Genomic DNA, 11,393 nt, shown 5'->3' with positions numbered 1-11,393 from the left:
GAAGATAGGAGAAATGGTTAGGGAGTCAATAGGCCTAAAAGAGGTGGGGATAGAGGGACTTGAACCCTCTCGATTTCTTAAGTCTTCGGATTTTCCTTCCCCTCTAAATTTCAATGTTGCCCGTCCCGATATTGACATCTAGAATGGGACTCTATCTTTATTCTCGTCCGCTTAATCAGTTCTTCACCCCCCCCCCCCAAGGCCCCCCCCCCCCCAAAAAAAAACAAAAGAAAAAAGGAAGAAGATAAGCCACAAAAAGAAAGCTTCACATTTTACAAAACGAATGAAAGCGAAAACAGAAGGGGCAAAACAGTAAAATCGCATGCGAGCGAACTAAGGTGCAAGTCGCCCTCTTGTGTGGCCCTGGCCCGTAAGACTCGCTCCACTGTCCAAACTCACTCCTCTCAATCTCTCTCTCTCAGAAACAGCAAACCGTGAGAGAGAGAAAAAAAAAAGAAACTAAAAATTAAAATTAAAATAAAACAAAAAGAGAGAGAGCAAGAAGCCACATAAAAGAAACAACAGGGACAGGGAGAGTCATTAAAGAAGAAAAAAAAAAAGGCCGATGGTGAATTCTTTTGGTGCGTGCTCACTCAGCCTTTTATTTTTTAATCTTTAACCGTTCACTCACTTGATTTTATATTTTATTATTTAATTTTATAGATAAATAAGTGAAGGGCTGAGGAAATATATCAGATCAACGGATGTGATTGCCGATTGGGTTCCAAAAGGAGCAGTACCGGACGTAAGGTATCCAATGCTACTTATAGCTGATTATGTACAAAATTTTTGGATCTGCGTGCATGCTTTGATTGTCAGGATTGGTTTGTATTATTTGGGAAAACAACTTCATATAATCAATTTCATTTCCAATAAGTCTCCGCACAAAAACATAAGTTAGAACTTTCCAATCCTTGAATTCCTCACGTTTTTTTTTTTGAATTAAATTGTTGTTATTTTTAATATTTATAAATTGGTTCATTTTTGTGTTAACATGGAAGAGCGTGGTGGTGGTGGTGGTGGTGAAGGTGACGGTGGTGTTGTCATTGGCAGGAGAATAACGCTATTGGACCAAATGTCAGCTGTGCAAGATCGGCGCGACCCGTTGGCCGGCTTGACTCTGGACGCCATCTTGACCAACAAAAGACCCTCGCCGCCCCGGGCTCCCGCCGGGCGTACGCTTCTCGACATTATCCGTGATGAGGATCCCAACGGCAAGAATTTTGGTCATAAGGACCGGAAGAGCTGGAAACTCTTCCGAGACCGGCTCCGGCTTAAGCGAGCCGGCGCCGCCTGGACCTCTTCCGTTAGAATTCCGACTTCCGATATCCCTATCCCGAGCAGCAGCCTCAGCAATTCCAATCCCAGATCGCAATTAATTCGGCGCAGCTCCGTTAGGTTCCAGACTAACCCCGCCGGCGAGTTGGCGTCTCAACTCGAAGATAACAGAGGACCGCCGCCGCAGTTCGCGCGCCGTCCCTCGAGTAAAGTTGCCTCATCGTCACCGGGTCCAACCCAGTCGTCTCACCACGAGGACTCCCCTGAGGGCGAAGGGTCTCCCACTCGTAGCTCAAGACAACCGCAGTTATCCCGCCACAACTCGACCCGGGTGGAGGCGGCGTCGAACACCGTGTCGGAAGACAACAGCGTCGACCCGTTTGATGTGGCGCGTGAGGGAACTCGCCGCCTGGCAGTGGTGTTGGCACAGGAGAGACAGCTGTCGGCACGCGAGGCGGTGGCTGCGCAGGAAGCAGCAGAAGCTGAGGCGGCAGCGGCAGCGGCAGAAGCAGAAGCAGAAGCAGAAGCAGAAGCTTCAGTGCAAGTGGAGGCGGAGGCGGAGGCGGCAGAGCCAGTACAGCCGCGACAGCCGAGGATGTCGCTGATGGATTTGTTAGAGGAGACAGACAGGCAAATGGGTTTGGAAGGGTCGAGGTACGCGGTGGGTGAAGATGAAGAGGAAGAAGAAGAAGAAGAAGAAGAAGCAGAAGCAGAAGGAGAGTACGAGGAGGAAGGCGATGACGTGGAAGAGAATGCTGGAGGGATAGAGCATAATTGCTGCGTGTGCATGGTGAGGCACAAAGGCGCGGCGTTTATCCCGTGTGGACATACTTTTTGCAGGCTCTGTTCAAGGGAGCTCTGGGTTCAGAGAGGAAATTGTCCTCTTTGCAATGGTTTTATTTTGGAAATTCTTGATATATTCTGATTCCTTAATTTGTTTTTTTTTTTTTCTTTTTTTTTGAAAAATAGGTTTTTGTTCAACTTTATTTGCCTCCCATCTTCTTCTTGTATGATTGAATGTGGAGAAAAAAAGGATCTGTGTAAACAATCTCTCTCTTTCTCTCTGACAGCGTCTCTTTTTCTTTTATGATTTTATGATCATTTTCTGTTGTTAGTTAAATTTGGTGAATAACTAATTTATATAAAACTTTCAAGTCTTCATGCGCATTTGTTTTCCAGAATTCTGGGATTTGAAGAACTGTTGTCTTGTTTGAGCAGCGTGCAAAATGGTAAAACATAAAATTAAGAAGAAGATGCAGTGGGGCTCAGTAGTAAAGCAAAAGGCCAAAAAGGACATGTAAGATGCGAAGGGCTGGAAGAATGATGAGTAGTTTTTATCTTTTTTAAAAGGAGGGTCTTAACCACTTTAAAGCCATGATGTAATCTAATAATGGCGTGGAAAGCTCATTTAATCTGCTCTTTTCTTTAATCTTCGAATCAGAATTGCTCAACCTACGCCATCGAATATTTTGCTATTTCTGCTTTTGTTGTGTGTGTCGCCTTCAATTATATTTAAAAAATTTCTCTAGAGAAAAGCTTTAAAATGAATTGAAACTCAAGTGAATAAAATACATGGGGTTTCTATGTTAATGGTAATGGTAGTATTACATAATTCCGATATGACATGAAAGAAGTAATTGTTTCTGTTACAAAAATATTGTTGACGGAAGGAGTAATTACAAAAATGAAACAACTTCAACCGAAGGCAGACAAACCTACAATTTGCAATCACAACCGTGTATCAAGTAACTGAAATTCATATCAACTAGCCAGCCTTCACACCATATCCAGAAGTCAGAAAATTACTATTCTATCCATGGGCGTGGAGCCACAAAATTCATCAACATGGGAAACAAAAAATCTCTTTCTTCTCATCTTCAAACCCTTGGAACTATTCTTCCACTCTGCTCTTACATTTAACAATATGAAAACGGCTAGTGATACAATTTCATCTGTTTACTTGGATTTTGTATCGGAAGGTCCCACCAGAACCTCCAGAATCTATAATGGTGCATCAATCCGCAGCAATATTGGACACAGAATTTTATCAAGGAGAAGATCGGATTCAGTTTACTAGTAATTGAGTTTAGCTGGATGCCAACAAAGGCTTGGGTTGTGGCATGCCATGGAAAGGGCACTTGTCAGGTTGCCTCACTATGTAAATCTGATCCCCAACTTTATTATTAGAGTCCTGATTCCGGTGCCATGTCCACAGCGCCCAAGTCTCATTCTTCACCTACAAATCAAATAGAGGTTATCAGATTTTAAAAACCTAGGTGACTCGGAGCTGTGTCGCAAGGATTTACTATTCTCGGAATCAAAAGCAACAGTTTCAAATAAAGACTAATGTTTGATTAATAGCAGGGGGATTAAACTCAATGGAATATGCTGTATGATAATATATTTCACAAGAACAGGCCATGAGTCACCATAGTGTTGAACTTTGGCTGAAGAAAAAGAGGACCGAATAGAAGAGAAAGAGAGAGTACCTCGAGGATCCCGTGCCCAAAACTACTTTCTCTGAAGGCACTGTAATCAGGTTGTCGGTCCCAACAGAACTTACCCGCAGCAGGACCAGACGTGAAATTTGTTGCACAAAAGCCACCCATATATGGATCGGGAGTAGATGATGGCTCTGGGCAGTTATCAGGTTCGTCAGCATGTGTGATTGACATCTTCTCAAGATTTCCACCATCTCCAATTGTGATGTGTACAGGACCGCATGGATCTAAAGTGTAATTAAAAACCCGATTTGACCTCTCATAAGCATGAACCTGGTACATTTTTCAAATAAACAGATGAACATCCAAGAACTTGAAAACAAAACTAGAAATGTTTAGCAGGCCTCTGCTGCTTCCTTTAAAATTAAGTTCCTTCATGATTCTTTCTGTTTTCCATAGAACCAAAAATAAGTTAATTAAATTGCATCAATTTCTCATTGTTAATTAAATTGCATCAATTTCTCATTGTCTTTTTTGGTCATGATCCAATCCAACTTACTCAAGTGCTATGAAAATAAGAATGAAATGGTTTCACTCACACGGTTCATTGAACACTTCATAATTGTTCATTATTTTGACTTACATGTCCATTGAAAACTATGTCAACACCATAAGAGTAAAGTAATGCTTCCATCTCCACTCTCATACACTCTGCTTCTCTGTAATGGGAACTGTAAGAACTGTACCAAGGTGGATGCCAAGTGGCTACCAGCCATGGAGTTACAGATCTATCAACATTAGCCAAGTCTTTCTCTAGCCATTTGTATTGATGACCTGCGAAAGGAAGATAAATAAAGAATCATGTCAACTCTCCTTACATAGTTGGTCAAGTGAACATGGAACTTAAAATATTTGTTTTTCATTTTCCCATTTAATTTTAATGTAAATTGAACATATAGTACTTTCTATTCGAACAAGAGGAAGAGAGATCGATTTCATGTCATGAGGGCCAAAAGTTGATCAAACTCACCGTCAGACTTTGAAATTTCCTTCACCAATCTCACAATATTTAACTGCAGAGTAAATTCTTAGAATCCCCAATTAAAGGACTCAATTTAGATATTTTAAGATTCATCTGATGAAACTGGCTTGATGAAGATACAAGTGCTTTCACAAAATTAAGAATACATGAGCCTCACCTTATAAACATTGGGCAATGAGTCAGAGAAAAATTAGGATAACTGAAAAGGTAACATTACCTGACTTATCATAGGAAATGTAGGCTCCGAGCATGATAAAATGAATTCCCCCAGCATTAAAGGAGTAGTAGAATGAGGACAAAGATCCACTTTCTTCAGATGGGAAAGCAAATCTAGAGCTGTATGCAACAAATGTCTGGTTTCCAGCTTGTGCTTCTATCTCATGGTTCCCTTCAACCACCATTATTGGAACTTTGGAAACTAAATTCTCCATAAACCTGTAAAGGAACGTACAGAGATGATATAAAAATAGCACAAACACTCACGACGATAAAGGAGAGCCATAATAGAAAGAGCTTTAAATAGAATTTTCAACCTTCCCCAATAATCCCAACGAGGTTGATACGTCTCATGTATGGGAGTTTTCGAGAATGAGCAAGAATAACAGTCCGAGCCAGTTCCATTAGTGAGGTACAGGTTTGCGTAAGTGACATCGCCAACCAACAGCACAAGATCAGGTTCATTACTACTCATGTGATTGATAGTGCAAGTTGTGTTGTAAGTAAGACCAAGATCTCCCACAATTGCTATTCTCTTCGGATAGCTTTGCGGACCAGAAGCCGGCAGAGTTCTAAAATAGTAGACATCACTCATGGCTGGTATAGAAGGATCTCCACACTGGTAATAGTATTTATTGTTGGGTTCCAAACCTATAAGACATAATAAACATCACAATCTTGACTAATAATACCGCATGCTCATATACGGTGCCGAACTAATCATACAGAACATAGCCATAATTCTCTTTTTCTTATTATACTGGTAATTATACTGGTAGTTGAAAATCCTGATCACTTGTTTCAACGCAAAAGATTGTATCAACTAAACTAGCTGGCGCCCACGAACTCAACAACATGATGAATGGTGAGAAATTAAAAGACTGTAATTTAATAAGCGTTTCAAAACTGAACCTGTAAGGCGAACATGATGGATGATTCCAGAAGTATAGTTTTGTAGGCCTTCAAATGGATAAAGCTGATCATAAACAAGGGAGTGACCAGTTGCTTCATGATTTAAATTTGTCCTCGACGTCCCATACCGAACGAAGCTGGCTACAGTTTTAGGATCTAATGGCTTTATGTTGTCTCCAATTTGAAATTCCCCTGCAAAAAAAAAAAAAAAAGGTGGAAAGAAGAAGCCAACAATCAAACAGATTCATTTTGTTACAAATAAAAATGACTCAATAAAAATTTAACATTCATATTGAAAAATTCAAAAACAAACACAAAGCAAAATAAAAGATTGGAACCAACCTGTGATCCAAGTGATCCAAATTGAATCGTGATTGAAGGAGAGAGATACGGATAACTGCTCGGGCTCGAATCCAGTGACGCGGCGGCGTACCAGAGGATCGGTGTCCGGAATATCAACGGCGTTGCCGCGCAAGCTGGCGTCATAGGGCACCGTTTCGGGCTCGAACGGGCCGTCTAAAGTTGAAGGAATATTCGCATTCGTGGCGCGAATATCCAAAGGACTTAACAGGAATATGAAGAATAAGAATATTCCTCCCATTCGATAAGAGTTCGAAAAGGCCATCTCCATTTGTCTCCTCTACTGAATTAAATTCATTTATCGTTGAGAGGGAAGTGAGTGAGCTTAGATTTAATTTATTCAATTGGAAATAAATTTATAAAACTGGAAATGAAAATAAAAGTGGGTGGGCAAGACCGTGAGAGTTTCAACTTCAAAACAGTTAGTAGCCGTTGAGTACGTGACACAGTAGCCAGAGATGGGCGGTTTTGGCATAACCGAAATTATTGTCTGTTTCTTTTTCTTTTTTGGAAAGAGAAATACTAAACATTTGGCACGCAGATTTAAACGGCTGGTCCCACTAAAGTGTCGGAATAAAATTTTCCCCATTCACTTTATTTTTCTCAAGTGAACGTAAAAGTTATTTAGGCTCGCTTATTATTTTATTTTTATTATTTTGTCTACTAGCTGTTGACTGTTAATTGGTCCACCGTCCACCGAGGACAGAATGTCTTATCTGCTTTGAAATGGGCCAAACGTCGAATTGTGATGATCCAATCCAATCAAGATGCTTAACTGGCCCGATTTCTGTAGCTAGGTCCAACCTAACAAGGTGCCAGTTTAGATTTTCAGAGCCTTTTCTAACTCGTTATTATACGACTGCATGGGGACGGGGTATTTTCGACGTCATTTTATGTGAGCACACGTATTTTAAAGCCCATTTTGTGTCATCACACATTAAAATACTCTTTTGTTTTTTTTTTCTCCTCTCTTCTGAATTCACCAATACAAGTAAAATAATTTTGATTGGGTCATGTCTCCTTAACTTTGCAATGTGATGATGCAGCGATAAATATTATATACAACAAGTCATAAAAAAATAATTTTTAAGAGAAAAAATAAATCCAGTGAATTAATGGTGCGTTTACTTTATGAAATGGAAATGATGTGAAATGAGAATGGACTGTGAATGAGCTGGGAATGAGGTTCTAATGTTCACTTGGCAAAAATAAAAGAGAATGAGAATGTGCTGAAATGTATGTGTTTACTTAGCAAATAAATGGGAATGAGAATCAATTTACCAAAATACCCATAGTATTAAATAAATGTGTTTACTAGCTACCGTTCGACTATCAAATCAAATACAGTCTGGCTGACTTGTCGTAATGTTTCCACTGAAACTATCTATCGTGTGTTGCTTGAGTGTCCTTTTGCTAAATCTTGCTGGTTAGCTTATGCTGTTGGTTTTATTGGGAATTGTGTGAATGTTGGGGAATGGCTAGAGACTCTCTTTACTTGCTATAGTAAAGATGATTGCAGCTTAGCTGCTATGATTTGCTGGGGAATATGGTTGAATAGAAATAACAGAGTCTTGAGGAATATCAATGGAAGGGTTAGTACTCTTCTCAATTTAGCAGGTTAGAATTTATTCCAGTGGCAGCAAGTTCATAAGAATCCTTGCTTCTCTCATTCTTTTGCGGCAAATGATCATGGTTCGGTTTACTGGAAAGGACACCGGGATGGATGGTATAAGTGTAATGTCGATGCTGCCATCTCTCGACACAGAGGAACCATCAGCTTTGGGGCTGTTATCCGCTTCTCACAGGGTGATTTTATTGTAGCTAAAAGTGCTTCCCTTCCTGGTACATTTGCAGCTCATGAGGCAGAGGGAATCGGCATGCGAGAAGCTCTCAGTTGGCTCATGCATCTTCCAGTTCGGCCAATTATTGTTGAGATTGATAGCTTATAAGTGTTTAATGCTTTACATGACAGTGTTGCTTATTCTAATGGTTTTGGTACTATAATTACTAATTGTAGAGCTTTAGCTCATTCTTTAGGAGAGTTTGTTTTCTCTTTTGTTCGTCGATCTGCGAACACCATTGCCCATACTATTGCTAGGGTAGAGAGTTATTTGTCTGATCCGGAAGAATGGAGGCATGTTCCACCTCCCTGGTTGATTAATTGTCTTGGTTGATTTATAAAATTTACCTTTCTTCAAAAAAAAAACAAAAATGATAAATAAACCATTCTTCACATATCAACGCACGCCGCGTGTTAAGCCGTAGCTTGCACACTTTCACTAGCTACCGTTCGACTATCAAATCAAATACAGTCTGGCTGACTTGTCGTATAAAGTCTTCGCAAAGAACGAACCCATTTCTCTAGTTTGGTCTCCGTTTTCACCAAGTTCAACGAAAATGAACATTTTCAGATTAGCGGGTGACATGACCCACTTAGCTAGCGTTCTCGTCTTGCTCCTCAAGATCCACACCATTAAATCTTGCTCTGGTACATTCTCGCTCTCACTGACACAGTGACACTTTTTATTTTATTTTATTTTTCAATTACCAATAATTTGATTGCGTTGTGTCCATTTCATTTGCAGGCGTTTCATTGAAGACTCAAGAGCTCTACGCTCTGGTTTTCACCACCCGATACTTGGATATATTCACAGATTTTGTCTCTGTATAATACAGTAATGAAGCTTATATTCTTGGGTAGTTCGTTTTCAATTGTTTGGTACATGAGGCATCATAGCATTGTGAGAAGGTCTTACAATAAAGACCAGGACACCTTTCGCCGTTTCTTCCTTGTTTTGCCTTGCTTACTTTTGGCTCTTCTTATTAATGAAAATTTCACCTTCAAGGAGGTCCGTTTGTAATTTTGTTTCGCATTTTTCATTTTTCAATTTTTTTTAGAAAAGCGGGTATTTTTGTTACTTGGGTAACAATGTTTCATTTGTTTATTCTAATGAGGTTTTTCAAATGAATTGGGGGTCAGGTAATGTGGACATTTTCGCTGTATTTAGAAGCCGTTGCAATACTTCCTCAGCTTGTACTCTTGCAAAGGACTAGAAACATCGACAATTTGACAGGCCAATATGTATTCTTTCTTGGGTATGCTACAATTCCCTGTATTGTTGGACATATTTTCTTCTTAATTGTGCATTCTGATCAAATCATTTGAATTTGGAACCCCATTGGCAAAAGAGCGTTGTTTAATGACATTTCTCTTGCTTTGAATAATTTATTTTGTAATAGTTGTTTTGGCTGTTTCTCTTGTCGTCCTTGACTATGCACGAAAGTCTCGTGACAATGAAGATTAGGCTTATGTTTAGTGTTATTGTAGAAATGTGCATATTTGTACGCTTGCACGCCTAAATCTCTATAAAGAAAAATCCAAATGTTTAATTTTTTTTCCTGTTTTAATGCAGTGCTTATAGAGGATTATACATCCTAAACTGGGTTTACCGCTACTTCACCGAGCCGCACTATGTGCATTGGATACGTAAGACTTTCTTTGTGTTTAAAAATGTGCACAAATCCGTGGCTTTTTTTCAATTCAACTACTGAGGCATAACTGTCTACATGATTTTCATATAGTACTATTGATTTTCATATGTTAGTATTGACTGAGATTATGGTCATCTTACTACTGTAATATGTACTGCATCCAGTAACATTAGGATAGGCATACCAATATTTTAAGTAGCCACTGTTTTTCTTCCCTGCGTTGAAGCTCTTTTTTTAGTTATTTTTTTAAATTGATATTACAATTAGACTATTATTGATATTACATCAAACTACTACTGATATTTACAATTAAACTATGAATATTATGATTTTACCAACTGCTTTTCATAGAGTCCTTTTGGCGCTTTATTATTCATTCCCCAACTCAAGCTAAGGAAATTAGGAATCATTTCACGCCTTGAAGCTCTTTAGATATAGTAAACAGGAATCTTAAAACTATGAATATGATTTTAGCACCAGGTTTTCATAAGAGTCCTTTTGGCATTGTTATTGTTCAACCCCCAATTCACGCTGTGGAAATTAGGAAACATTTCATGCCTTGGAGCTTTACATGCTCTTTGGTATTAAGAAAACTAATCTCCTTGTTGTTGGCGGAGTCCTTGGGCTCGCATAAGTTGTCCAACTTTGTGTGGTTCAGATTTGGGACATAGAGAATGGGTTACCTCGAATGTCTTTGGTGTCTCCCTACCTATACCATCAGATGGTGGTTCTTCCTCCTTGCTTAAGAATATTTAAGTTCCATAGAAATAGTTCTACTTGCAATTACCCTCAGCAAGCTGTGATTCCTGGTATGACTATTTGCAAACATTTCTCAGCTAGTTCAATTTATCTGAGAATTCCCAGGTATATCCCTCGATATTCAGGCAGGTTGTGCTCCCTTCAGAGATACGGTAATAATTAGCATGTTCATCAAAATATCTTAAATCACAAAATTTTAATTGTTCTAAATTTCTAGTTGCTTTAATCTATTTAATTACATCATTGTTTTCATCTACTCCTAATATTAATTTACTCACCAAGTCTATATAACTAATTACTGTAATATTTATGTCAAAATTGTCAAATTCTTCTATTTTATTTTTCTTCCATTCTTAGGTTCTGCTCCCTACTTGTTCTGTGGATTTTTTTTTTCCTGAATTTTAACGTTACTTTTGTTTTTCTTGAAGCTAATTTTCCTTTCCAATAATTTCTGGTTCCATGATTCTTTTGTTGCAGCTTGGATTTCAGGGCTTGTTCAAACATTGCTATATGCCGACTTCTTCTATTATTATTTCGACAGGTATGCCGTTTTATCTTCCCGATTTTTGTATTAGTGCTCGTTTGATCATCTTGATAAACTGTTTTACAGCTGGAAAAACAACAAGAACCTTCAGTTACCGGCTTAAGTATGCTCACCCTCGTATACCTACTGCCAGAGTATCTATCACAAGCAGCATTTGCGGATAATGTTCATTCTAATACTTCGACTGCTAAATTCTTGTGTTCCTTAATTCCTTGTACACCATTTATACAACACAAAACGTTTCTGTTTAATATGAAGAAAGTAGATGTTCTTTTTTCTGTTTACGGAGAAGAACATAGGAGTTTATCAAGAAGAGAGAACAGGGAGAATGATACGCCGTGGTTCCTCA

The 11,393-nt window shown here is 39.0% G+C and overlaps 3 protein-coding genes across 4 annotated transcripts; 2 read left to right on the top strand and 1 right to left on the bottom strand.

Moving 5' to 3' along the window:
• Window positions 1-454: 454 nt before the first annotated feature.
• Window positions 455-2,549, top strand: LOC18049542 (cilia- and flagella-associated protein 91). 2 transcript variants are annotated; one of them, XM_024188081.1, is made up of 3 exons: window positions 455-581; window positions 664-750; window positions 1,002-2,549. In XM_024188081.1, the coding sequence occupies exon 3, from the start codon at window positions 1,076-1,078 to the stop codon at window positions 2,201-2,203; it is 1,128 nt and encodes a 375-aa protein (XP_024043849.1). In that variant the 5' UTR covers window positions 455-581; window positions 664-750; window positions 1,002-1,075; the 3' UTR covers window positions 2,204-2,549. The 2 variants fall into 2 exon arrangements, with proteins under 2 accessions (XP_024043849.1, XP_006443593.1); XM_006443530.2 differs by having other exon boundaries at window positions 664-2,549.
• Window positions 2,550-2,857: 308 nt separating this feature from the next.
• Window positions 2,858-6,606, bottom strand: LOC18049541 (purple acid phosphatase 15). The gene is made up of 7 exons (XM_006443528.2): window positions 6,232-6,606; window positions 5,890-6,081; window positions 5,295-5,628; window positions 4,979-5,196; window positions 4,363-4,553; window positions 3,768-4,052; window positions 2,858-3,514 (listed from the first exon to the last, which is right to left on the bottom strand). Exons 1-7 carry the CDS (start codon window positions 6,518-6,520, stop codon window positions 3,365-3,367), a joined length of 1,659 nt encoding a protein of 552 aa, XP_006443591.1. The 5' UTR covers window positions 6,521-6,606; the 3' UTR covers window positions 2,858-3,364.
• Window positions 6,607-8,543: 1,937 nt separating this feature from the next.
• Window positions 8,544-11,209, top strand: LOC18049540 (ER lumen protein-retaining receptor). The gene is given in 7 exon segments (XM_006443526.2): window positions 8,544-8,737; window positions 8,835-8,913; window positions 8,915-9,098; window positions 9,230-9,345; window positions 9,663-9,736; window positions 10,978-11,041; window positions 11,111-11,209. Coding segments are annotated over 7 exon segments (645 nt in total). The 5' UTR covers window positions 8,544-8,646; the 3' UTR covers window positions 11,148-11,209.
• The last annotated feature ends 184 nt before the right edge of the window (window positions 11,210-11,393 follow it).

Source organism: Citrus clementina, unplaced genomic scaffold (assembly GCF_000493195.1).
Source record: "Citrus clementina cultivar Clemenules unplaced genomic scaffold, Citrus_clementina_v1.0 scaffold_3, whole genome shotgun sequence".
NCBI lineage: Eukaryota > Viridiplantae > Streptophyta > Magnoliopsida > Sapindales > Rutaceae > Citrus > Citrus x clementina.
This window is presented reverse-complemented; position numbering and strand designations above follow the sequence as displayed.